Source organism: Talpa occidentalis, unplaced genomic scaffold, assembly GCF_014898055.3.
Source record: "Talpa occidentalis isolate TD23 unplaced genomic scaffold, MPIMG_talOcc4v2.1 talOcc4.15, whole genome shotgun sequence".
Taxonomy (NCBI): Eukaryota; Metazoa; Chordata; class Mammalia; order Eulipotyphla; family Talpidae; genus Talpa; species Talpa occidentalis.
This window is the reverse complement of record NW_023601543.1, coordinates 336517-362126: the sequence shown is the minus strand read 5'-3', so window position 1 is coordinate 362126 and position 25610 is coordinate 336517. Positions and strand designations below refer to the sequence as shown.

The following is a 25610-nucleotide window of genomic DNA, read 5'->3' as shown; positions in this document are numbered from 1 at the left end:
CCCCGCCCCGCCCGGCCCGGCCCGCCCCGGCTGGCCCGGCCAGGCGGGCCCCGGCCGACGCGAGCGCGGCGGACCAAGATGGCGGTGCAGGTGGTGCAGGCGGTGCAGGCGGTGCATCTGGAGTCGGACGCCTTCCTGGTGTGTCTCAACCACGCTCTGAGCACCGAGAAGGAGGAGGTGATGGGGCTGTGCATCGGGGAGGTGAGTGCGTCCCCGGGGCGTCGGCCGCCCCCGCCCGATCGCGGCCGCGCCCAGGCCCGCAGGGACCCCGCACCCCTAATGCCGATCCGGGGGCTGAGGTTTGTCACCGCGCTGCCGCAGGGACCCGGTTTCCGCGGTCGGCTTTCCGCGCTGGAGCCTCCCGCCCGGCCCTGGCCATCTGCCCGGGCCGCGGGGGCCCTGCCTCGTCCCCTGGGCGCGGGCGGCCGGGGTTTCCGTGCGCAGTGAGCGCGCCGGGTCCCAACCGCCCGAGCCGCCGGAGGCGGTCCCGGGGTCACCACAACAGCCCCCGACCGGTCCACAAGCCCGGCCTCCCTCCTGGGAAGCGCAGGTAGCAAAGCGGCGCCCGAGCGTGTCCGAGAACCGCGGGACTCGGCTTCCCAGGCCCCCAGCGGCTTCGCGCCGACGCGCTGCCCAGGGGCGAAAGAGGAAACCGAGCGCCCCACGTCTCAGCCCTCCAGCCCCTGCCCACTGTGACGCTTGTTCTCTGCTCTTTCCACTCTAGCTCAACGACGACACCAGGTAAGAGCCCGCGGGCCCAGCCCCGGGGCGCTCTGCGGCGGTTCTCAGAATGACAACCCTGGCCCCACTTCCGCTGAGCCCGCGCTCCCTTCAGCCCCACCCCAAGTCTGAAGGTCGCTCCCGCGGCGCGGTGCGGGTGGCTCCGGTGGGGCACACCCAGAGTGAACCTGTCAAACTACAATGTCCATCGGAGACAAAGGCCACCACGTGGCTTCCCCAGGCCCTGTGATTTCTTGTCCTGCTTGACATGTTTCGTGACCTCTTCCCCAGCAATTACCAGACCAGACTCTTCTTTGTGGCGGGTAATCTGAAGGCACCATTCCCCCCCCTCCACTCCTGCGTGTCACCTGTCCCTGCAGCGGTCGCCTGGGAGATGTGCTGACTGCCAGGGCTGGGCCTTCCCCTACTCCCCTGAAGGCTGCCAACGTGCGCACCTGCAGGTCCACCTCTCTGCTGGCTACGGTGCTAGGAGCTTGGCTTTGCCCTTCCGTGCCTGAGCACTCGGGCGCCGCCACCTCATTTTACCCTCCTGCCGCGTCCTCTCTGCTACTCTCGTTGCACAAAGTGCTCATGCTATTTGCTTTTATTCTTTATCATCTAAGTCTCACGTCCTTTTTATTTTTATCGCCCAAAGGAGCGACTCCAAATCTGCATATACTGGGCCTGAAGTGCGCACCATTGCTGAAAAGGTATGTGCTGGGGTTCAGCGGGCGGGGACCTGTGTTGCCGGGGTCAGCCAGGCACCCTTCGGGGGGTGCAGTCCACTTCTGTGGCCAGGCGGGGTGTTTTCTCTGGTAAATTCAGATGAAGAATCTACTCACCAGGACACAGAGTTCCCATTCTCTGCAGCGACAAGCAGCCCCCTCAGCCCCCTGCTCGCCGCCATGCGCTCTTCTGCCTTCCTTGAACCTCGGGCTGGGTTATGCTCCAGCCCAATTCTTTCTCCCTGCAGCACGTCCCTCTGCACGGGCCAGCCCTGTCTTCTACAGCACACGATGGCCCCATTGGTATTCCTAGACTGTCTTTGCTCCTGCTCTGCCCACTCAGCCTACACAGGTCGTGTGGCCGGCTGACTGTCCCGAGGGTGACGCACCCCACTCTCTGGCAGAATACACTCGAAGTAACTCACAGTCTGTCTCCCAGCCAGCGGATGACGGAGGTGCTAAAACTTACGGCCCCACCAGCACACTCTTCGGTGGTAGTCACTTTGCCTGCCTGCTCCCCAAATCAAGGGAAGAAAGGCCCTGCACTCGGCTCTTTCCCCTGTGGGTGAGCTGTGCTGACTCCCTTTGCAAAAGGAGAGAAAACAAACTTCTCAGTCCTGTGTCATCCGCAGTCATGACTCTCACGTCCTTCTTCAACAGCCAGGCCTCTTGAAAGAACACATGGACTGCTCCTTCTCCTTCATCTCAAGTCAGACACCCCAAACTCTCCACCTGTCCCTCCCAGCTGCTGTCGAGCCAGCAGGGGTCACTTCTGCGTGCACGTCTTGCCTCATTTTTCCCTCGAATCTCTGCTCTTTTCGCTGTGTCTCCTGTTCCTCTGCACTCTCCTCCCTGCATGGAAGCTCCCTGCATGGAAGCCCCCCGCCTGCCCACGCATCTTACCCTTATCCAAGCTTCTGCCCTGGCCCGTGTCCCCTGAGACTTCAGCTGTAGCAGACTTTGTGGTCAGGCAGATCCGTGAAAATCCTTTCCCTGCTGCGGACTCTGTGACTGGCCACGTGGCCTGGGCTCTACATTGACATCTATGAGCTTCACTTCCTTTATCTGTAAAACGGGGATGATGCCAGCCACTTGCTCAAGGGTGGGGACAGTCGGCTCTTAGTCACATGTGAAATGAATTGAGCAGCGACACTCAGCACACGCGTGTGTGTGTGTGTGTGTGTGTGTTTGTGTGTGTGTGTGTGCGCGCACATGAGAGAGAGAGAGAGAGACAGAGAGAGAGAGAGAGAGAGAGAGAGAGAGAGATGGCAGAACGACCAGACAGGGAGTTCCCAGCCTGGAGGAGGCCTGCGCTTGGCCTCTATCCCCCTGAAACTTTTTTAAAAAAAGATTTATTTATTTATGCATACAAGAGCTGGGGTACAGCCCAGAGGAGGGGGCGGTGAGAGGATTCACCAGAGACAGAGTGGGGAGCAGAACAGGCAGACTGACTGAAATACACTGCTGAGGGGAGCGGCGGGGAGACAGGAGAGGTCTGCTGCGCCATGTGGGTAGCTCCCTGGCCGGGGATCGAAGTTGTGCTGCAGAGACTGTGGATTGCTTCATAGGTTGTGTCTTAACCCCTTGCGCCACTAGGGAAGTCTCCCCTGAAACTCTTGACCTTTTCCATTGTTCTGCTGCTTTCCCAGTACCCATCCTCAACCTGGCTGAGTCAACCTGGCCCTCTTACCCCACCCTGCCTTCGTCCTGTATTTACCTCCTCTCGTCCCAGGTCTTGTGTCTCCTCTGAGCCTTTCTGGACTCACGTCTGCCTCCCTTGTCCCACCAAGCACAGCGGGAAGCTTGAGCATCATTCCCGGCAATTTCTGGCCTTTGTCGCCCTTGGCCCATGCGCCTGCTTCCCTCACGTCCCGCTGCCTCCGCCTCGCGGGGGCTTCCTACCACCCCTGGCCCCAGAGCCGAAACACTTTGCCTCCTTCCCTGGGTGTTCATCCTGCATTGGTGGCTTTGAAGCCCGCTACTTTTTCACTCGAACTTTCTTTCTTTGTCTTGCCATCAGCTCTGCCACCTAAATTCTGCATCTAACCCGCTTACCTCCCCAGTACCTCACTCAGTTCCATTTGGAATGTAAGAAATTCTGTGTGTGTGTGTGTGTGCGCACACACACACGCACACTGCAGTCACATGCTTAGCAGTGGAAGTTGATTATTCAGAAAGGCCTTCCTTGATCTAAATGCTAGGTTTTTATATTTTTGTTTCTGGAATGTACATATTGACGCTGGATGTCTTTCATCTGAAATACTCTGTTAGTCATGAGAAAAACGTGTTTTCTCAAACGGAATCTCTACCCATGGAAGATGTTACTGGAGTGAGAAGTAAGTGTCTGCGGGTTTTCCTGCAGGTGGACACCGTGAGAATCGTTCACATTCATTCGGTCATCATCTTGCGACGCTCTGACAAGAGGAAGGACCGGGTGGAGATCTCCCCCGAGCAGCTGTCCGCGGCCTCCACGGAGGCAGAGATATCCTTCCGCTGTGTCCCGACCTGCCCCAGGATTTCCCGCTTCTGCAGGCTGCCCCGAAGGGCCCATCACTCGGTTAAGCAGCATTTCCCCCCATTCTCCTTTGAGGGGGAAGAATGACTTCCTTATGACATTCCTGCTTTTAAGCCAGAGCCCCCTGGGTACCGCCCCCCCCCCCACCGCCGCCTGGTGACTGCAGACGCCGTGGGAGGCACTGTCTGTCCTGCCGTGCCCCACTCGACCTCTCTTCATTCTTCTGTGCCTTGCCCAGTGTTGCTAAGATTACTTCATTTCTAGACCTTTCTGAGCTTGCTGTCTGTCCTTGGGAGAGAGGCGCCCCAAACCCGGGCATCTCTTTCTCCCTACACCGTTGCTTTGGGTGTAGCCAAGGTTTTGGGCTGTTGACCATGGGATGGGCAAGAATCACCTCTTATCACCTTGTTACCACTTTCTTCTTGTCAGTAAATGTGATCAGTTTTCACTTTCAAGAGTGAGTTCCCTGGAGATTTTCTTTGCCCATCTTTCTGTTAATTTGGAAATCATTCCTAAAGGGTTACAGGTACTCGACAGATGAAGGTAACTAGATGTTTGCGGTCAGGACAGTAAATTTCTTCAGTTTACTCACCATGTGTTTCCCCCCAATTTTTGTGTTTCCATCTTTCTGTAGCGAGATGCATGCATCTCCTCTCACCCTGTGTAGCTCTGGCACCTTTTCTTTAAACTCTATGTTGAAATAATTGTGGATTCATCAAAAAAAAAAAAAAAGTATAGACAGGTGCTGGTACCCAGTTCCCCAAAGGCTACATTATACATGATTTATGGCACAGCTTGATACAATTTCTGCCATGGTCAGGCTCCTGCTCTGCTTTCCCCACTCCACCTGACATTGTCTTGTCCATCTCTGTAATGTCACCTCAAGAATGTTCCGTCAGGGCACCTTTGGGAGCAGGCTGGAACCAGAGATGAAGTGATCCGCTTCTCTGCGGCGGGCACGCTGCTAAGTTGTAGTGGTGGATTGAGAGCCTGGTGGTGCAGCCACATACAGCCACAGGCTCTGCCCGGAAGCCGGGCCCTGATCTGACCTCATTGTTTTGTTGGCCTCAACCATGGGGCTTTCTGAGCCCTCATTGGCATCCCAGATTTTGTTCCCACAAGTTGAAATGCCTTGACAGACACACAGGTTGGCTGAACTAACTGGCCGTCCCATGAGAGTTGTGGGCTGGTATCACTCTCACCCTCACATCACGGTGTGGCCTTCCCACGTCGGTGAGTACCGAGCGACTGTGGCATTTACTGTGCCTGCAAATGAATCTCCTTTTTCTTCTCCATTCCGGGGGCTGTATTTTATTTTTTTTTAAAGATTTATTTATTCATACAAGAACTGGGATACAGGCCACAGATGTGGGGGGTGAGAGGATTCACCAGAGACAGAGTGGGGAACAGAACAGGCAGATCTACTGAAATACACTGCTGAGGGGAGCAGTGGGTGAAACAGGAGAGGTCTGCCTCGCCATGTGGGTAGCTCCCTGGCTGGGGATCGAACGCATGCTGCAGTGGCTGCGGACAGCTTCATAGGCTGTGTCTTAACCCCTTGTGCCACCAGGGAGGCCCTGTGATTATTTTAAAGCAGTATTTAACCTTAAATACGTCCTCATTTTTATTTCTTTCTCCATGTTTTAAAAAGAATGATTCATGTCATTGAGTATTTTTAATAAAATCTCAGCGCTGTGTTTGAAAGCCCGACAGTTGGCTTCTAGTCACAAAATGAACAAAATTCTCGTTGCAAATTGCCCGGGTGTGAAGGGTGAAACGACAGCACCGATGCTGACAAGCTCGTGACACGGACTCTGGAGAAAGAGCGGAATGTCTTTACCTGGGGAGAGGCTTCGCTTCTCTCTCCTGCTCATGGGAATCTGGGTGTGAGTCAGAGGCTCCCATGGCTTAAGTAGAGCTGACCTTTGGGCCCAGATTGGTCCCGTGGTCTGTTCCTTCCACTGCTGTTTCCTATTTGCAGTCCTAAGGGCTTGAGTTGATCACAGGATCCATATTCCTTGGTGAGGGCATAGTAATGCCCCCCCCACCCCCGCTCCAAATTCACCGTGGTGCAGTGTCAGGCTGTAGTTGCAGTCAGAGTTCCTGTAGCTGCACTAGCCTGTGTGGGCAGATTCCAGTCCAGACCACGCGAGACTCTGACATGGGGCCCAGGCCGGTTGGGTGCAGGTGCCCCAGGAAGGCCGGTGCTGAGCCCCTGGTAAATGCTGATTTAACGGATGAGGTAGAAACCTGGCCACGGCGTGTGGCAGCCCTCGAGACCAGGGGGAAAAGGCTGGAATCTAGAAGCTGCAATAACAATAATACAGGCGCTTTTCACTTTTATTTTGGAAAAAAAAACCGCGTTGGTCTGTGAAGTGGAATGCTCAAACGGGAAGTTCAGAATTCAGAGAATACTCGAATTTTTCTCTCGGACAGAAAATCCGAGTCATGCGACAGAAAGTCACTGAAGAAAATCAGCCGAGATGAAATGACTGAGGAGCCAAGTGAAGATAGCCCAGCACAGGTGGACTTGGGCACTGGAGTGTTGGGACCTCAGCTCGCTGCGCTGTGGGGCCCCCTGGGAATACCGACCCTTTAAAGGCAAAGTGGAAGTTCAGGGATGCATTGGCGTCCCCTCGGGGCCTCTCAAGCCCTGCCTGCCAGAGCACTTGGCAGTTCAGGGCCCGGAACATGTGCAGCTGGATGTCCAAGGGGAAGGGTGGGGTGCTAGCGTGCCGGTGATGGGCTCCATGGGGTTCTGGGAGTGCCTGAGAGGCAGAGAAAGGGTGCGAGCAGAGCGCGGCAGGCAGCAGGCCCAAGCGCGCACAGCACGGCTCTAATGCTGGATTTCAGACTCACAGAAGCTGCGCCCGGAAAGAGGCGCGTCTAGTGGGCGGTAGCCCTTTGCCTCCTTTGCTTTATCATGTTCGCAGACACACGCACACAGCTCAAGAGAAAGTCGTGGACACGATTGTCCTTTAAAACCCTTCCCAAGCCAGGGGTGTGTGTGGCTTTTAAGAAAGGAACTGCGGGACCTCCCCGGTGGCGCAGCGGTGGAGCGCTGGGCTGGGAAGCTGCCCGCAGCCTCTGCAGCGCCGGTTTGATCCCCGGCCACTGTCAAGGGTCCCCCATGGCGCGCAGACCTCTCCTGCCGCCCGCTGCTCCCCTCAGCAGTGTCCTTCGGTCCTTCTGCCTGCTCTGCTTCCTGCTCTGCTCTGGTGGATTCTCTCACCCTCCCGCGCTTCTGACTGTACCCAGTGCTTTCATAAATAAATAGATAGATAGATAGATAGATAGATAGATAGATAGATAGATAGATAGATAGATAGATAGATACTGACTGTACCCAGTGCTTGTATAAATAGATAGATAGATAGATAGATAGATAGATAGATAGATAGATAGATAGATAGATAGATAAATAAATAAATGGAACTGTGCCTAGGCTCTGGCCAGTGGGTGAGGAGCGGATTGAGAACCGACAGACACTTGAAGTGGGAGGTGGAGGCGGAAGTGGAGGCGTGTCAGACGCCAACCGAATCTTCCTGTGCTTGGAGAGTGAGAGAGAGAGAACGGGCCGGCAGGCTGTTTCGGAGCTTGGTGAGCCCAGCCCTCAGGGGCCCTCATGCTTGCAAATGTATACGAGGAGGGGCCGCGCCCTCAGCTCTGCTCCTGATTTAGACATCTGCCAGTCACCACCGGTGGCACAGGCCCCTTTGTCAACGTGATGTGCCCAATACCGACTTGTTCTGCGAGCTAGCCAGTCGACAAACTGCGTCTTCCCAGCCGAGCTTCTTGTTCTGGAGGCTGCCGGTCGGTTCTCAAGAGAGTCGTTGTGGACACATTTCAACACTATGGTCCATTTCTAGGTACTTCTTAGCTTCTTACCTCCAAGACTTAGGAAGAAACTATCAGGGAGACCGGAGGCCGAGGGCCAGGCTGGGCCTCTGGGTGCCGACGGTGGGGTGTGACTGTTGTCCATCTATCAGCTTCATGGCCCACGATGGTGCCCGACCATCAGGATGTCTCCAGTGTTCACAAATACCTGTTTTTGGCCTCTGAGTGCCAGCAGCTGCTTTATGTGGATACGTAATGGCCGGGTCCAGTGCTGACAGAAACACTGGCGGGAGGCTGCGGCATCAGCGGTGACTTAGGGGACAGGGCCTCTTTTGGATTTGGCATTTAGGAGGTGCCCTGAGCTCAGGACAGGGCCTGGAAAAAACTTTCATCCTCACATCCAGTTCCTTCCCTTCTCATTTGCCTTTCGTGTTTTGGGGCCTTCCCCAGCTTTATTTTAAGCTGCAGCGTGAACAGTCCAGCCCATTAGGAAGTTTCCCGGGGCTCACATGTGGGGTGCACACAGAGAAGCAGCTGCGATAAAACACACAACACTTTCTCCTGGGAGACAATCATACATGGTCACATGAGCACAGAATGTGGCACAAGGACACAATTAGGCCTCGTAGACATGTTGACAGTCGAGTGAAAACTGGAAGGACGTGACACTGAATCCCGAGCAAGCAGCGCGAGGAGGCAGGCCCAGTTCCTCTCTGGGCTGTAGCCTAAGGTCACGACGTGCGTTCTCGGCGGTGGTTCCCTCGCCTAGTGAGGTGCTTACACCCTGACTGACATGGGCCAGAGGACATGCCCCATTCTGCCTGGAGGCCAGAGTTGCAGGGAACCGGGCACCTCTGTTGTGAAATCTCCAAGTCTGGGCAATGTAATTGACCGCAGGTGTTTGTTTCTGTTTCCGTGCAGATGTCCGCACACAGGCCATGTACCAGATGATGGATCAAGGCTTTGTGGGGCTTATTTTTTCATGTTTCATAGAAGATAAAAACACAAAGGTATTGTGTGTGTGCGCGCGTGTATGTGTGTCAGCGTGGGCGTGTTGAGAAATGTTGCAGCAGTTTGGGGTCTTGCACGCCCCACCACAGATGCCACACCCTCAGCCTCCCATGCGTGGAGAAGATGTTGCACGTGCCTCTCACACTCACCACAGCCCTTGCGAGAAAGGCTGATTTACGGCTGTATCTATCTCTGGAGTCTCTTAACCTCCTTCCAGAGAGTGACATTTCTTTCCTTCACGCTGTTTTTTCTAGACTGGCCGGGTGCTGTACACTTGCTTTCAGTCCATCCAGGCCCAAAAGAGCTCAGAGTGAGTATAACAGGCACACGTGTGTCGCCGCATTCATGTCCACTCCAGGGAACTGACCGTTTCTCTTGCTGATGACACCTATTGACACCCACGGCCCGGGCCTTCCTGCCTGTAGGGGGCGTGCCCTTGGCATCGGCTCCCATTCGGGCCACAAACGGTCACAATGACAGCATGTCATCGAAATGCTTCATCTACCTCCACGCTAGACTGTCGATTGAGGTTGCCCTGCTGACCCAGTGTCTACTACATGCCAGGCACCGTGGTTGCATTTTGTTTTTTAATCTTTCTCTTTGGTGGCTATTCCCATTTCATAGCACCCTAGTCTTCATTTTGCTTGGGTCTGGTCTTTTGTCCCCTCTACATCAGTGTAATTCTGTTAGTCATTTGAAGGCAGAGAAGTGTCCAGTTCAATCAGTTTTCACAAAGTGGAGATGCCCACACAGATCAGCTGCACAAAACACCTCCATGATAACGAACAAGAAACTCACTGAACCGCTGCTCTTGCAGGTACGAGAGAATTGAGATCCCCATCCACATCGTGCCTCATGTCAGCATTGGCAAGGTGTGCCTGGAGTCGGCCGTGGAGCTGCCCAAGATCCTGTGCCAGGAGGAGCAGGATGCATACAGGCGGATCCACAGGTAGCGCCTGGGCCCAGCCCGCCCTTCTGCCCTGCTGCTCCAGCCCCTCCTCCAGCCGCTTCCCGCCCCCCACCCCCAGTCCCTAAGACTCCTCCCTCCCTGCTGTGCTCCGGCCCTTTGAGGACAGAAGGGCCTTCTTGGTTGTTACAGAGAAATCACAGTAGCCCCGTTGCCTAGCGGTGGGCCTTGCTACACGAATGCTTCAGCGACAGTACCTTCAAAAGTTATCTGTTTACGTTACCTCAGAGTCCTGAGTAGTGTCATTTCCCAAGCTCATTAGAGATGAAATCACGGGCTCCACAACGACCCGCTTTCGTCTGACACCGCGGGCGATGGTGTAGCACGCTTTCTAGTTTCCACACATTGCATTTCCCGCCACTGCTACATGGCTGCTAACCTCTACCATCTTATCCCTTCAGCCTTACACATCTGGACTCAGTGACCAAGATACACAATGGCTCAGGTGAGATTTTCTTGGCGTGGTGGCAGGTACCCCTGAAATATTCAGCAGACAGAGCATATTCATTGTAAAGTAATTGAGGTGATTGAATGTCCTGCCTTGGTTTTTCTCTCAAACCATGTGCGCCTCTGAACTGCAAGTTCTATCTGGAGTGAGGTGGGAGGGAAGGGACGAGCTGCACTTGCTCATGGTCGGTGCTTGTTTGACGAGCAGCTCCAGGCACAGGGCCCTGCGTGCTCGTGTTTGCCACTGTCAGTGGGGCTCAGCAAGCCCCGGAAACGTCAGCAGCTGGCTCTTGTCCTTATTCCGTTGTGTGCATGTACGTGTGTCTCTGTATCTCGCGCCTCCATCCCTTCGTCAGTGGGTGAGTGGACAAAGGAGATGTGGTCTAAAGAAAGATGAAATCTTGCCATTTGTGACACCAAGGGCGACCTTGAGGGGACAACCTTGAGGTGAGGCTGTGGGGGAGGTAGGGTCTGGCTCAATCTGGAAAATCATGTTTAAAATATCCTCGGACAGCCCTTCGGAAGGAAAGGCGCACTTTACGTGGCAGAAGGCTGTCTGGAGCATTGCCTTCTTGCTCGCTGTGCTCTCAGCCTGGGGGTGGTTCCTTCACACCCCTACCTCGCCTGTGCTCTTCCTTTTGAAGTGTTTACGAAGAACCTGTGCAGCCAGATGTCAGCGGTCAGCGGGCCTCTCCTGCAGTGGTTGGAGGACAGACTGGAGCAAAACCAGCAGCATTTGCAGGAGCTGCAACAAGAAAAGGAAGAGCTTCTGCAAGAACTTTCTTCTCTAGAGTAACGCAGCAGACAAGACAGGTAAGAAAACAGTTTTGATGTGTGTGGTAAATGTGGTGTGCATGCGGCTGACGCGCTGCAACCCTATCCCGGTAGCCTGAGGGCCTCGGGGGCTTCCTGGCACTGCCTACCTGTAACACCCACAAGGAGCATGTTCAAGATGGTTTGAAGTTGGATATGCAGCTTCTGTTCTGGGCCGTGGGGGGCATGCTGGGAAAGATATGCTTTCATAACCTATCTGGGGAGTATATTTCAATGTTTACTGTTCCCGTGTTTGACTTGGGAGCCTTTATTTTCATGTCTAGATATACTTACTCCCTAGAAGAAGCTAAAGGAGCAGCAGTGTTGCATGTTTCAATTTCGCAGTCACTGTGTGCGTGTCAGAGAAGTACATGAGCCTGCAGCGGCGAGGCGCAGGGGGTGGAGAGGAGGCCCTCGTCTCTGAAGGGACTCTCTGTGGGCCCTTTTGCACCACAAATGAATTCTGGCCTAGTTTGATGCAAATTCCTGTTGCGCAAACCCCATTTATCGAGGAACTTCCACTATAACGCAAATGTGTGTTTCCAGGAAAAATCAGGACTTAAGCTGCAACAGGAATCTTGCTTTCAAAAGTTCGGTCGCACTGTTTTGACCACAGGTAACCACGGATGCACGAGCGGCCTGAGGACGTGAGAAGCACGAGCCGAGGGAGCCCGACTCCTACAGCAGCCACAGGCGTTGCTTTTCTCTTCCTTTTCCTTCTTTCTCTCCAGATCACTGCTAGTCCAGAACCACCTGTACAGAGTCACCTGGAGGTCAAACTTCTTATCTGGGAGTGGGAGCCAGAAATCTTCATGAACCCCCAGCCCATGCCAACTTTGCCACCCACGCTCCCAGCACATGGAAGGGCACCGTCTCCTCTCTCGTCTCCCACTGTTGTCATATAAAATTAAGCCAAATTGACTCTGAAGAGGAAACACCTGGAGGACTGTCCTGCCCTGGCCGCAGTCACGACAGTGACCTCGACAAAGGTGCAGAAGCGAGGCAGAGGCGGGAGGCCTTCTCCCCTGGGGGTGCCGGGTGAATAGGACAGTACAGGTGAAAAGTGAGCCCTCACCTAAACTTCATACCTTACGCCAAAATTAATTCACAATGTATCATGGACTTGAATGCGATGTGTAAAACTATGAAAGTTCTAGAAAAATTCACAGGGGTATCCGCAGAATCTTGGGCAACATGCTCTTGGCCTTCATCCCAAAAGCACAACCTTAAAATGAAAAGGGTGATATATTTGAGTTCATCAACATCAAAGACTTTTGCTCTGCAACAATTTTGAGAAAGCAAGCTATGGACTGAGAGAAATCACTTGCAGACCATGGGTCTGGGAGGACACCAGATGCGCCTACCGTGGACACGCATCTTACACGTTGTTGGTGAGAGTGTGAGTGAAAGGCGTTTGAAGTGTCTCGTCAAGTGAAACACACACCCTTAACCACACGCCCAGCAGTTGTACTCTGTACACATCCCAGAGACATGGAAGCCTGTCTTGGCTCAAACACCGGGACACGAATGTTTTTAGCAGCTTATCTGTAGTGGCCGCAGAGCGGAAGCAGCCCGCCACCCTGCAGCTGAGCGCGGTGCGTGGCCCCACCGTGCAGCCATGGGCGGCTCCTTCGCAGGGAGGAGGACTGGCATGCGATGCACACGACGCACACAGGCGCAAGGTCAGCATACGACCGCACTTACTGACATTCTTCAAGTGGCAAAATCACGGATATGAGCACATAGTGGTCGCAGGGGTGGGGCCGGAGGGTGGGACACCTGTCTCGTGCACACCCCTAATGTGAATGCACGTGAAATCTGGTGAAACTCAATAAAGTCTGGTCTAGGTGTCACGTTTATCAGCGTGCCCAGGAGACGGGGGTGGGGGGGGATTGGGGGGTTGGGGGAGCGCTGTGGTGGGGGCAGAGCTCAATGAAGGACCAGGACATAAGGCATGGTGGGGGAGCCAGTGCTGGTGGGCGAGGAAGCAGGCGGGTTTGCGGTGCTTAGGTCGCGGATGACCAGTGAGCATATCTGGGACAATTTGCATCAAAATAATGTGAGTTGGGCCTCCCCGGTGGCGCAGCGGTTGAGCGCTGGGTTGCGAAGCTGCCCGCAGCCTCTGCTGTGCCGGCCACCGGGCGAGGGTCCCACATGGCGCGCAGACCTCTCCTGCCACCCGCTGCTCCCCTCAGCAGTGTCCTTCGTCAGTCTGTCTGTTCTGTTCCCCGCTCTGGCTCTGGTGAATTCTCTCATCCTCCCGCGCTTCTGACTGTGCCCAGTGCTTGTATAAATAAATAAATAAATCTAAAAAAAATAAAAGCAAAAGGAGAGAGAGAGGGACTGCATCAAACTAAAAATCTTAAAAAAAAATAATGTGAGTTAAGGATTTTAACCCTTTCAGTAATGTAAGAATCAGTCCACAGTGATAACAATAAGCAGATGGGGCGGCACAGGAAGCTCTCCCTGCAAGTGCTGTGCACGGTGTCAACTTGGGCTGCCTCGTGGCTCCCGAGCTTCTGCGATGGTGAAAGTGCTTGGCTGGGCCAGTGGGGCCTCACTAGCCATGGGCACGGCTTCATGGGTGCTGGTGCGCCTGGCATTTGTGGATGAGGCCTGAGCTGGGCCTCAGTATCTCCCTTTTGCTGACGGTGTAAGCCAGAGGGGGCCGAGTAGCGACAGGCTCGCATGTGTTGGACAGATGTGGTGGCCAACATAGGTAATGTCAAGTTGTATGCCTAAAAAGCATCACATTGTACAATCTAAACAATTTTTATTTGTCAGTTATACCTTAATAAAGCTGAAACTAAAAGATAAACAAGTAAATTGAAATAAGGGCAAAGCATGTAGACAGGTCTTTCTGCAAAGTAGATACACAAATTGCCAAAAAGCATATGAAAAGATTGTGTAAAAATTTTTGTCATTAGGGAAATGCGAATGAAAGCAAGAGGTGGCAGATGACATGACAATAGAGAGACCTGTAAAAAATTCAGAGAAAAAAAGTAATTGCAAGAATAAAGCAGTTTAGTGAAGTGGGTTACCAGATGAACATGCAGAAATTAGTAGCCCCTACACACACAGAAACAGCCTCCAGAGGGTGAAACAGTCTCCTGTAAGTGGGCGAATGGTATGATGTGCATTATATAGTAATAAAGGTGTTTAAGAAAATATGCCCTGAAAGTCAGTTTGAAACGACACAGACAGATATACAGAGCATTCCATTCAAAAGCAGCAGGATATACATTTTTGTCAAGCCCACATGGAACATTCTGAAAGGAAAAATCACATGTTGGGGCAGAAATGTGTTGATAAACTTAAGAAGGTTGAAATCGTATGAAGGATCTTGTGATCACCATGGTATGAAGTTAGAATCAGAAGAAGAAAGGTGGAAAAGACAGAAATATTTGGAGCATAAACAACGTGTTGCCAAACAATAGTTGGGTCACTGAGGCAACCGAAGGAGGGGTCAAAAAGCATTTGGGGGCAAATGAAAATAGTCTGTGCCAAGATGTCTGGGGCACAGCACGAGCAGTAATAGGGGCAGGTTACGGCAGCACGGGCTTATTTCAAACGGCGGAGCCTTACAGCCGCGGGAGCTCGGAAAAGAAAAACAAATGAAAGCAGAAGAAAGGCCTTCTTTACCACCGACGTGACATTCTCTCTGCCCCGCTCTGTAGGTGTGGCCATGGCTTCCAGCCGCATGTGTGGAAGCTTGTATTTTTCTGCTATGCAGTGGAACTTGTCTCGGTTTATCCCGGATGGGAGCAGACTGTGCAGGAGAAAAGGTGAGTGGAGTTGAAGACGCAGAGAAAGCAGTGATGTGCAGCTTGCGCGAAGGCCCGCTCTCCACAGCGCCCATGAGGATCACTCCCCCGCCGAGCGCAAACGTGCATCTTTCAAAGCGGTGATTTCAGGTGATCGGGCCTCTGCAGCGGCTCAGGACCTCTGCAGCGGCACGTGGCAGCTGAAATGGCGGAGCCTCGAGTGCAGAAGATGACGTAGGAGGAAAGGAACTGCGCGCAGAAGCAGCACGCGCACGTGCACGGGGGCCCAGACCATCGCTGGCCGGAAGGAGCCGAGTGGTGAGCCCAGAAATCGCCAGTGGACCTGGGTGCCGCGGCGGGGTCCGCGGGCTTGGGGCCTCTGGTCATAGGTGCAGACTTGTAGCTGGGGGTCAGGGTCTGGGTCAGCACGCCCCGCGAAAAGGTAGAGAAACGGGGTGACGCCACGGGGGCGTGCACGGGAGGGGCACGCATGCGCAGCGTGGGGGCACCGGCGCCGTTGTCCCGTCACTCCCGGGGGGTGTACGTCACAATGCCATGGGCATCAAGATGCACACATTCGTCCAGATCCGCTCAGATCCGCTGCCTCGGCCCGCGGTGCGTCCAGAAGGGGCGGCACCACCTGGAAGCCCCTGGAGGCACCCCTGCCGAGCATGGGGTCATCCGCGTCCAAAGCAGCCCTCGCGGCCACCACGGAAGAGCCCATGGAGCCGGGGCCTAAACATCTGGCGGGTAAGTGCCCGCTTCATCCCCCGCCCGCACCCTGGCGGACACAGTGGCTGCGTTCGTCTGCCGACTTCTTACAGAGCTCTCAGCTCCAAAGCCCCAGATGCTTCCGCTTAGACGTAGGAAGAATGCAGCCAAGACCTCACAGACGTTTCTGGACGAAGAGGCCAGGGTGTACAGCCGTTTCCGCAGGCTCCCCTCCCCCCCACCGCGGCGGCACGCCCCCCAACCTCACTGCCCCCAGGACAGCTTTTGCTTCTGTCATCCCAACGGTTTCAATGGACTTGGTTTCAACAAATCTGATTTTAATCCTGGCCCTGCAGCTTCATTGGCCGCGTGCCCCTGGCTGTGTCGCTTGTCCCTGGGCAGGGCGACTGCACCGCAGCGCCTTTGTGACATCCTCTCTGTGCCACGCAGATCTAACACAGTACATCAACGAAACCCACATGAGCGTGGCACATCTGGCCGACATCCTGTCTAAGAAAACGGGCAGCAGCAGCTGGGTGGTTGTGTTCAAGGCCTTAGTGACGGTGCACCACCTGATGGTGCATGGGAACGAGGTGAGCCCCTCACCCCCACCAGACCAGACAGCGCCTAGGGCTGCAGTGACCCCCACCTCCCACTCCTGGGGCCGGGGCAGTAGCAGGTGTTCAACATGAACGCCTGAGTGCATAACCTAACATTTGTGTCAGTAAACTTTCAATTAAAAATTAGGATTTTGAAAAAAATAGCATTTTAACACTTGTAAAACTACAGCAGTTACACATGATGGCAAAATTAAAAGCTCAAAATCCAGAGAACATGACCTCACTAAACTGTACTCACGGGAGTTCGGTCACACAAGGGAATTATGGCATTAACAATAAAAAAAACTTGCTACAAATAGCATGGTGATGGCAGAAGTGTAATGACATCTTTCTCCCCCACACAAAATCACTCCAACACAATAAAATTCTCTATTAAACTGAAAGCTGCTGTGAACTTGCTGCTGCGATCTTGCTGCCCATCGGCCCACAGGTGTGCTTGCCAGCACTTCTCTACTAATCAAAACGTACACTATGAACCAGAGACACTCTATGGGGGGTGGAGGGTGGGGAGGGGAGGGATTGGGGTCAAAATAAGGGGGTCGCAATTGTATGGGGAATATAAAAATAAAAAAAATTATATTAAAAAAAAAACCGCACAAGTCACCAAAATCCCCATACGCAGGGAACAGGCACCTAACATACCTGGGTTTGTATGCTGAAATCCCAACAGTCGTTAACCATGTATTTGCAGATTTGTGTTCGACAATCGCTCATGTCCACCGAAACATGCGCATTCAGTGCTTGCACATGGAAGTAACACATAGGAAACCATGAAGTAACTGGACTGTAAAACATGATGCCAGTTACTTCCACACAACAGGAGGAAAGTGAACTGAGGGCAGCACAAAGGGCACTTTTTTTTTTTTAAAGATTTATTTATTTATACAAGCACTGGGTACAGTCAGAAGCGCAGGAGGGTGACACTTCACCAGAGCCAGAGCAGGGAACAGAACAGTCAGATCCACTGAAACACACTGCCGAGGGGAGCAGCGGGTGAGACAGGAGCAGTCCGCTGTGCCCTGTGGGTAGCTCCCTAGGTGGGGATCGAACTCGCGCTGCAGAGGCTGCCAACAGCTTCACAGCGCTGCACTCAACTGCTTGTGCTACCAGGGAGGCTCGCAAAGTGCACCTTTGACTTTGTAATGGTTCACTTGTCCCCTCTGGGTAGCGGGATGTGCAGCTGCAGCAGCTTTTAATTCTCAGTGAAGTTATTACATCACATTAAATCATTCTGTAATTCATTGACATTTATCAAAATCAGAACCAGGGAAATGGCTCCATGGAAAAGGGGGAGACTGTGCCAGGACACTGGCTTATCTTCGAGCAGACGAGGGTCAAGGACACTAAATCCTTGGGGTGGGGAGCGCAGACTATGGGTGCTCTTACCTCCAGCAGCTGAAGTAGAATTGGGGTGAATACGCACTCAATGACGCAGTCCTTCATGAACTGTATTTGCCAACAAGTAACTTTAGAATTGACGCGTTTATTTGCAGCGTTTTATCCGACATCTTGCAGCTAGACACTCTTTGTTCACTTTACACAACTTCCTGGATAAAAGTGTCGGAGAAGGTAAGATGATTCTTGGATGGGCATATCCCCATGCGACGACAAGGGAAAAGCGCTGGTGACCGTGTGGTGTGTCCCGTGTTGGGGGAGGAAGGGAACCTACAGCTTACTCAGGGAGGCCTTCCTTGTGCCACTGGCCAGGAAATGGGCTTCACCCGCCGGGAGCTTAAGGAGAATGCTGAGGTCACAGTGGTTTCCCTGCAGATGCGAGAGGTTGTTGAGCAAGTTCAGGTTTAGCTGTACAGAAAGTCGCCATTGGCGCTTGTGAGCATCCATGATGATGTCAAGGCTTTCAGGGAAGGAGAAAGCATCTTTCGCAGGAAGTTTGAGAAATGCTGGGCTATGTGATCAGCATAGGCCTTTCTCCCTTTTGTGCTTCAGAGAGATTGTGAGGGGTGCAGGGCCCGGGCCTGTGTGGCACCCTGGGAATAATGACGCTGTGTCACTTTCAGGCTACGCCATGTCCATCTTCATCAGACGATACAGCAGGTACCTGAATGAAAGGTCGCTGGCATACAGACAGATCGCATGTGACATCACCAAAGTCAAGAGAGGGTCAGTCAGCCGCCGCTCTGTAAGCAAGGGACAGACGCGGCGTGCTGGCATGTGCCCACTCTCGCGCTTGCTTTGCAGGGCGAGCGGCGTGATGAGAAACATGGACACGGACAGGCTGCTGCACACGCTTCCCGTCATTCAGACGCAGCTCGACGCTCTGCTCAGCTTTGCGGTAAGCCCTTGACCACCCTTTGCAGACAGCGCCCGCCGCCGGCGCGTCTGCATCTGCGGGAGAAGGGACGGCTCTTAGCGCAAGGGGGCTGATCGCGTCCCAATCCCTAGGCCGACCCAGACGAGCTCAGGAACGGCATCGTCCGTGCCGCCTTCCGGCTGCTCCTCAAGGACTCGCTCCGCCTCTTTGCCGCCTACAACGAGGGCATGTTGAATCTGCTAGGTAACCCGCTCGCTGCCAGAGGCGCCCACGGAACGTTGCCTGACGAAAGTCTTGTGTCCGTAGGAGTGTGGCACTGCCGCTTGGCGGTGAGCGCCGAGCACTGACCGGGCCACCGCTCCTGTCCCCTGTTTGTAGGCAAGTACTTCGACATGCGGAGGAGCCAGTGCAGGGAGAGCCTGGAGCTCTACGCCAAGTTCCTGGCAAGGACCGCCAAGCTGACGCGCTTCCTGAGGGTGGCGGAGGTGTGGCCGCTTCTTCCTTTTCGTGCTTGACCCTTGTCCTGTCTCGCGAGCTGCCAGCCGCCCGCACAACTATTTAATTTGGGGAGTTGGCCTTCACCCTCCCACGTGCGACTGCCCCTCTCTGCAGTCGCCTGCGCTGTGCCCCCCCACGCCCCCCCCACACCTTGTGACCGCAGTTTGTCTTAACGACTCTCTCAATAGCAGACTTAAAACTAAAATCGGCCATTTCAAAAGTGCCCCGGAGGCTTCCCTTAGACATGCCATGAGTCGGTGGTGCCTGAGGGGTGCCCCCCTTCTGGGGTGCCCTGCCCCTCTGAGCGCCCCACGCGGGACACATACAAAGAGACCCAGGTCCTGGCAGGCAGCACCAGCAAGCGCCACCTGCTGAGCCCTGGCCCTTCAGGCGAGGGCACGTTGGTGCTGAAGCCCGCCAGAGCCATGGTGCCGGCTTGTGTCCTGCGTGCCGTCCGTGTCACGGTGGGTCACCCCTTCCTGCCATAATGTGCGCCCCCCTCCTTTTTTATGACTTCAGCAAGTTGGAATCGACCGGAACAGCATCCCACATCTCACACAGGTCAGTGTGTCTCTCCTGTTGCTCTTCGTGCGTGTGTCATCGCGGCTGTGAAGGACATACGAGAGCGCCCGGCGCAGCTGCCGTGACAGGCCATCGGCATCCCCTATGGGGCGCTCCATGCGGCACAGTAGCCGCAGGCCGTGCTTTGGAAGTGGCCACGACTGCTTCATTGCGTGGGTCCCTAGCTCGGGCGGCCTTCCCTTCTCCCTGGCAGACCCCCGGCTGCAGAAAGGCCCCCTACTCCTGTGGAGCCCTAAGCTCCGGCTGCCCTGCTGTCTCAGCTTGGCCTCCCTGGCTGTCTGTGGCTTGGAGCCAGCACGGTGCCAGGTTGGCCAAGGCCTGCCCCTGGGAGGGGCACCAAGCGGAGGCCACTGACAGCGGGATTTGCGCCTCGGAGTGAGCGTCTGTTTCTTCCTGGTTCTTGGTAGGGCCACGCCTTCCCTCCTCCCCACTAAGCTCAGTTTTTGGTTTACACTTGCCTGGGGGCGGCAAGCCCACATTTGTTCAAACTCTTATGTGGGAGAGCATGAATTTGCTAAGAAAATAACTCTTACAAAGATGTGATTTCTAGGCGCCCTGCAGTTTACTTGAAGCCCTACAACAGCATTTAGCGTCTTTGGAAGAGAAAAAGGACTTTTTGTGTCCCTGTGGGTAAGTGGGTGTCTTCACGTGGGCTCTCTCTGCTGTCCCCTTAGGGCCCCTCTCGGGAGAAAGACTAGTGTAGGTGATTGTCAGAGGTCTTCAAACAAAACATTCACAACACCGCACACACACGCGCGCACGCACGGGTGCACGCCATATGAATAAATTTAGTAGTACTAATTGGGAGGTACTTCAGTGTTCTCATTAGCTATTTTTTCTCACATCAGCTGTTTCTGACCGGAAAAATTAGAGTCGATTTCAGTTTTCTTTTTGGTACTTTCCAGTATTCAAAATGTAATCAACAGTCATACATTCTTCATTTGTTCCACTTTTAGGCTACATTGATTGTAGTTCATTTATACTAATTATTTCTCAACTGTCTGCTACAGACTGAGGTGCGGTCAGTGTGCAGCTGGATGGATGTAGCATGTAGACTCTCGGGGTGGGCTCTCTGGGATTCTATTCTCGCTGCATTTCACGTCTCTTATGATCTCTTAAGTCTCCAGCACACAGTGACCCTGTCCATCCCATATCGCCCCACTGGCAACGCATGTGCCAGGAGAACTTGGTTTGCAGGTAATGTACATCCGCGACGTGGCTGTGTCGCTCATCGCTGAGCCACGGTTGCTGTGCAGTTACCAGCACGTGAGCTCTTGTTCTCAGCCGTATTCTGTATTTCATGGTGATGGTGTTTCAGTGCTGCTACTCAACTCTCCATGTTATTGTGGGGTTCATGTATGTTGGTTTTTCTTTGTTTATTTTTACTTATGCACACAAGAACTGGGGTGTAGGCCTGAGGTAGTGGGGTGAGAAGATTCACCAGAGACAGAGTGGGGAGCAGAACAGGAGGATCCACTGAAATCCACTGCTGAGGGGAGCAGCGGGGAGACAGGACAGGTCTGTCTGCTGCGCCCTGTGGGTCAGCTCCCTGGAGGAGGATCGCATTCAGGCCATAGCGGTGACAGCCTGAGACTTAATCCCTAGGCCACCAGGGAGGCCTGTGGGTTCGTTAAACTTTGTTGAATTAAAAGTTTGTTGTTGACATAAGTGAAGACTTCAACTGTATCCATTTTAAGTGTTTTTGTCTTTCTTTTGTACACATTCCCAACGGACATACCTTCTGCATCTCCAATGGTGAGTTTGATCTTGCCAGGAGCCTAAGTTCTTTGTGTAAAGCTACAAGCATAGCAAGAACTGTCCTTCCTGAAAGAACAGCTACTTTACAAGAGGTTAAGCGTAGCGATTGATGAGTGATTACCCACAGCCCAAATGAGCAAACTCACGCTTCGCCAGGCGGCCTAACGCTTCTTGCTTGAGGTGACTCAGTTGAAAATCCTGTGGTCAACTGAAACCACGTTTTCTTCTAAATCACTTTTTTGGTTCCATATAAATTTCAGTAATGTTTGCTCTATTTCTTTGAGGAAGGGAAGACAGAGATTTTTTTTGAACTTTTTTATTTGCTGCTATATTATTAGCACCTAGTACAACCTACTGTTATGTCCTTAGCACCTACTACAGTATCTGGCACATAACTGTAATTTAAATTCATTTCATGAATAACTTAGCATGACTATACTCATTTATCTAACCTGCGATTCTGCTAATTTGTGCTAGGAAGGTACATATATGTCATGACAGTACTGATACAATTGGGTTTATGTTTTCACGTAACTTCCTTATTTCCAGATTATTTTCCCTACACGATCTTCACCCTTCCAAGCCCACAAGCCTGCTGGAGCAGAGCAGCAAAATACGGGTAGGCATCCTTTCTAAGTCAACATTTTAGATGTATTTTAAGTGAATTTTTAAGAATAAAGTAAAAATAATGCATAAAAATAATGTGAAATCTGTGTTTGTTTCATGAAACAGATCTTAACGTTGGCGAAAAGCCATCCAACAAGTAAGTTTTGTTATTTAAAAAATACAGCCAATAAATGCGCATTCAGAGGAAGGAATTGAGCATAACAACTAGAAAAGAATTAGTTTAAAATGAAATATAGGAAGCGTTCGTTATAGTTCATGGATTTTTTTACTTAAGGCAGAAAACTTACCTGTTCTACATGATCCCAATTTTTGTAGGTCGAGTTCTTGGTTTATGGTGTGATGTGGGGCTGGTCATCCCCCCACGGTTCAGCTGAAAGGTTGTCTGTATCCAAGCTTACGCATGGGCCCTCCTCTTGCTTTTTTTTTTTTTTTAAGATTTATTTATTTATAGAAGAACTGAGGCACAGGCCAGATGTGCGGGAGGGTGAAAGGATTCACCAGAGACAGAGCGGGGAACAGAACAGGCAGACTGACGAAATACACTGCTGAGGGGAGCAGCGGGCGAGACAGGAGAGGTTTGCTGTGCCATGTGGGTTTCTCCCCGGCGGGGATCGAACCCGCACTGCAGAGGCTGTGGACAGCTTCACAGTGCGGCACTCAACGGCCTGAGCCACCAGGGAGACCCTCCCTACCAGGTAGAGCTGCCGAGCCTCATAAGACACCCAGTGTGACTTCAGACAGTGAGCCCCTAAACTTCGAGCCAAAAAAATAAAACAGGAACATGGAAACCAGACATGGACGTGATAATAAGAAATAATGTGGCACATAAGGTGAAAGCACTAAGCAGAACAGGGGCTGCTCACAATGAGAGGCACTGTTTATGGGCTCTCACGGCCTCGCCACCAGTACGCCCATCACAGTGCATTTACTTGTTTGGTGACCTTTTGAACCAGAAGGTTAAAGGGTTGAGATGCCAGGGGAGGAAAGCACTAACACTGGGCCAGGAGGAAGTGTAGCACTGGCCCTTGAACAGCAACACAAGAGCTAGAGGACAATACTTCAAGCTGCTGAAAGTTCTCAGTGACATTTACTTCTAGAATTCAGTACTTAGACAAGCACCCAGAGACAAACAGCTGTTTTCAGGCTATAACCTTTGAGGCACTGTTCATGCTGATTGTCAGGTAAGAGTTAATAAGAAGGAATTGCAAACAAAGCCCAGAGCGGCTGATGTGTGAATCCCGTTTCAGGGCCAGCATAGAGACGGATGCTAGTGGAGGGACGAACTGGCAGCTGAGCACCTGTGCCTCCACGTCAGCCATCTGGACTTCCGTCTCTGGCCCCCCTTCTCCGCACACGGTAACTTCTGTGATGCAGCATTAGTTTACTTTTCCAGCATATGCAGCTAACGTAGAAATTTACATTAAGAAGTAGGTGAAGCCAGAAATGTTTCCTTTGTAATCAGTTTTAATAATGTACTGAGCTAACATTTATTTTTTTATCTTTATTTATTTTTGATATTATTATTATTATTATTATTATTATTATTATTATTATTTTAAAGATTTATTTTTATACAAGAGCTGGGGTACAGGCCAGAGGCATGGGAGGGTGAGAGAATTCACCAGAGACAGAGTGGGGAACAGAACAGGCAGACTGACGAAGTACACTGCTGAGGGGAGCAGTGGGCAAGACAGGAGAGGTCTGCCACGCCATGTGGGAATCTCACTGGCCAGCCGGGAATCGAACCCACACTGCAGAGGCTGCAGACAGCTTCACAGCGCTGAACTCAACCCGCTGAGCCACTGGGGAGGCCCTATATTATTATTATTTTTTAAAGATTTATTTATTTATGCATATAAGGACTGGGGCACAGGCCAGAGGTGCGGAGGGGCTGCGGTTCAGGACCGTCCCGGATGGGCTCCAACCACGCCTTCTGCCTGCGCTGGGGCCTGCGCTCTGGGGTCAGCTCCACTGTCTCTGCGCCCTTGTGCTGCTGCTCGGCCCTCTTGCTGTGCTGCTCCCTGTGCCCTCCCCCCACCGCCCTGGGGCCCGGCCTGTGTGTCTCTGCTGGCCTAGTCATCAGTCTTGGGTCTGCTCAGTGCAGTCAGGTCCTCCCCACGTGGTGGGAGTGAGCCTGGCGCTCCCGCACACATGGATGGGCACTTTGCCCAGCCCTTGGGCACCTGCTGTCTCTTGTGCTGTGATGGCAGCCAAATTATCTTCACTTTTCACCTTACCTCACACATGTAAGATGTGGTGATGAAAGCCTGGAAGTGAACACAGAAAAAGCTTTATTTATCGGAGGTAGTGAGACTGGTTGAAAACTTTCCTGTCAGCCAACGGTCATTTAGTGGAGCATCACTGTGGGGCTTGTGTTGGGTCAGCAGAGTGATGAGACACTAAATTTTCACGTCTTGTTTTTTTTTTTTTTTCCCATTCGTACTCATAGGTAACATCTACCATGGCCTTTCCTCCCTTGATGTCACCGCAGTCCCTGGTTTCTTCCCCCCCAGGCTTAATGGCTGACGAGCTCGAGCTCACTGCATGGGCAGGACAGCAGGTACGTTTGAGCTGGGTGCTAGGGTGTGGAGGCGGTGGTGCTGGAGGCCACACTCTTGCTCTCTCAAGGAAGAAAAGAGAAACCTGAACCTTGTGGAATGGTGAATAGGCACAGTCACTATTGACTTTTGTGGTCAAGCCTCAGCTTTACTTGCTTATCTGTTCAATATACCCAGCTGCGATCAGTGCTGGGGGCCAGGCATCTCGGGGCACAGCGTTCAAGGACACTGTCCAGAGACACGAGCCTTCAGTTAAGCCTAAGGCTCAGGTGTAGGCAGCCGGTGAGCAGAGTGGGGCAGCTATTCTGACTAATGGAAGGCGGTAGGAAAGTGCAGAGCACACGGGAGGGCCAGAGGGAAGTTCTGGGAGGGCTGTTGTCAGGCGTAGCGCCAACAGGTGGCATGACGGGACAGGAGATAGGTGGGCCTGGAAGGGCTGACACACATGGGTGTGGCGGAAGCTTCTGTCACATTACAGGTCTTCCTTGCCTTGGAATGTTGTTTTCTAGAAGTCTTCACAAGATTTCTTCCTTCAGTCTTTAGCCAATGCTTGTTAGGAGGCTTGACAAAGCTTCAGATATTAGATAATGAGAAGACTAATGAGAATTTTGTGCAAAAGTATTTGTAATTTATAATCACAAAGAAAAATATATGTAGATGATAAAAGATTTATTGACCTATGTTCCTTTCACACAGAGCCAATCCATGTAGAAGACCAAAGAAAAACATTGAGAGCCAGATGTGGCAGGAAGTGAAGACCTCTCTTCAACTGAACCATCCATGGGCCAAGTGAAATAAAGATTCGTTCACATATCATGTACCCTTAAGAGTCTGCAATTCAGTGTTTTGGAGGCTATGCAGAAATGGAGGAGCAGGCCAGGCCCCGGGTTCCTGAAGGAGTGGGGGAGGAGTGCAGCCTAGGAGCTGGGCTGGAGGAAGGCTGCCCTTGGGTATAGGGAGGTGGAGGGGCAACACTGGCCACCATTATGTTAGAATGAAAATACTGGGGTACAATTACTTGGTACGAGTACAATGAAATATGCTAGTTACTATTAGACACACAATAGTTGAAAGAAATTAAACAGTGTGGGAGACACATCTGTAACCAGAGAGGCCCGACCTAGGTTGGGGACTAATGACTGTCCAGACTAGTCAGCACGAACCAGGATTGTGTTGTACTTTGCG

General features: G+C 52.6%; 2 protein-coding genes across 7 annotated transcripts; both read left to right on the top strand.

Annotated features, from left to right (window-relative positions):
- The first annotated feature begins 54 nt into the window (after positions 1-54).
- On the top strand, positions 55-12881 carry BRCC3 (BRCA1/BRCA2-containing complex subunit 3). The gene is made up of 11 exons (XM_037511733.1): positions 55-201; positions 725-741; positions 1376-1430; positions 3808-3927; positions 5106-5193; positions 8719-8807; positions 9063-9118; positions 9626-9757; positions 10177-10220; positions 10867-11035; positions 11652-12881. The coding sequence occupies exons 1-10, from the start codon at positions 79-81 to the stop codon at positions 11016-11018; spliced, it is 876 nt and encodes a 291-aa protein (XP_037367630.1). The 5' UTR covers positions 55-78; the 3' UTR covers positions 11019-11035; positions 11652-12881.
- Positions 12882-15388: 2507 nt separating this feature from the next.
- On the top strand, positions 15389-25235 carry LOC119246473 (phosphatidylinositol-binding clathrin assembly protein-like). Of its 6 annotated transcripts, XM_037512826.2 has the most exons (15): positions 15389-15549; positions 15961-16103; positions 17624-17699; positions 18149-18251; positions 18330-18423; positions 18534-18645; positions 18781-18887; positions 19420-19461; positions 20033-20112; positions 20603-20679; positions 21824-21859; positions 21973-22003; positions 23115-23223; positions 24317-24427; positions 25122-25235. In XM_037512826.2, the coding sequence occupies exons 1-15, from the start codon at positions 15471-15473 to the stop codon at positions 25134-25136; spliced, it is 1215 nt and encodes a 404-aa protein (XP_037368723.1). In that variant the 5' UTR covers positions 15389-15470; the 3' UTR covers positions 25137-25235. The 6 variants fall into 6 exon arrangements, with proteins under 6 accessions (XP_037368723.1, XP_037368722.1, XP_037368727.1 ...); XM_037512825.2 differs by lacking the exon at positions 21973-22003 and having other exon boundaries at positions 21790-21859; XM_037512830.2 differs by lacking the exons at positions 20603-20679; positions 24317-24427; positions 25122-25235 and having other exon boundaries at positions 21790-21859; positions 23115-23156.
- The last annotated feature ends 375 nt before the right edge of the window (positions 25236-25610 follow it).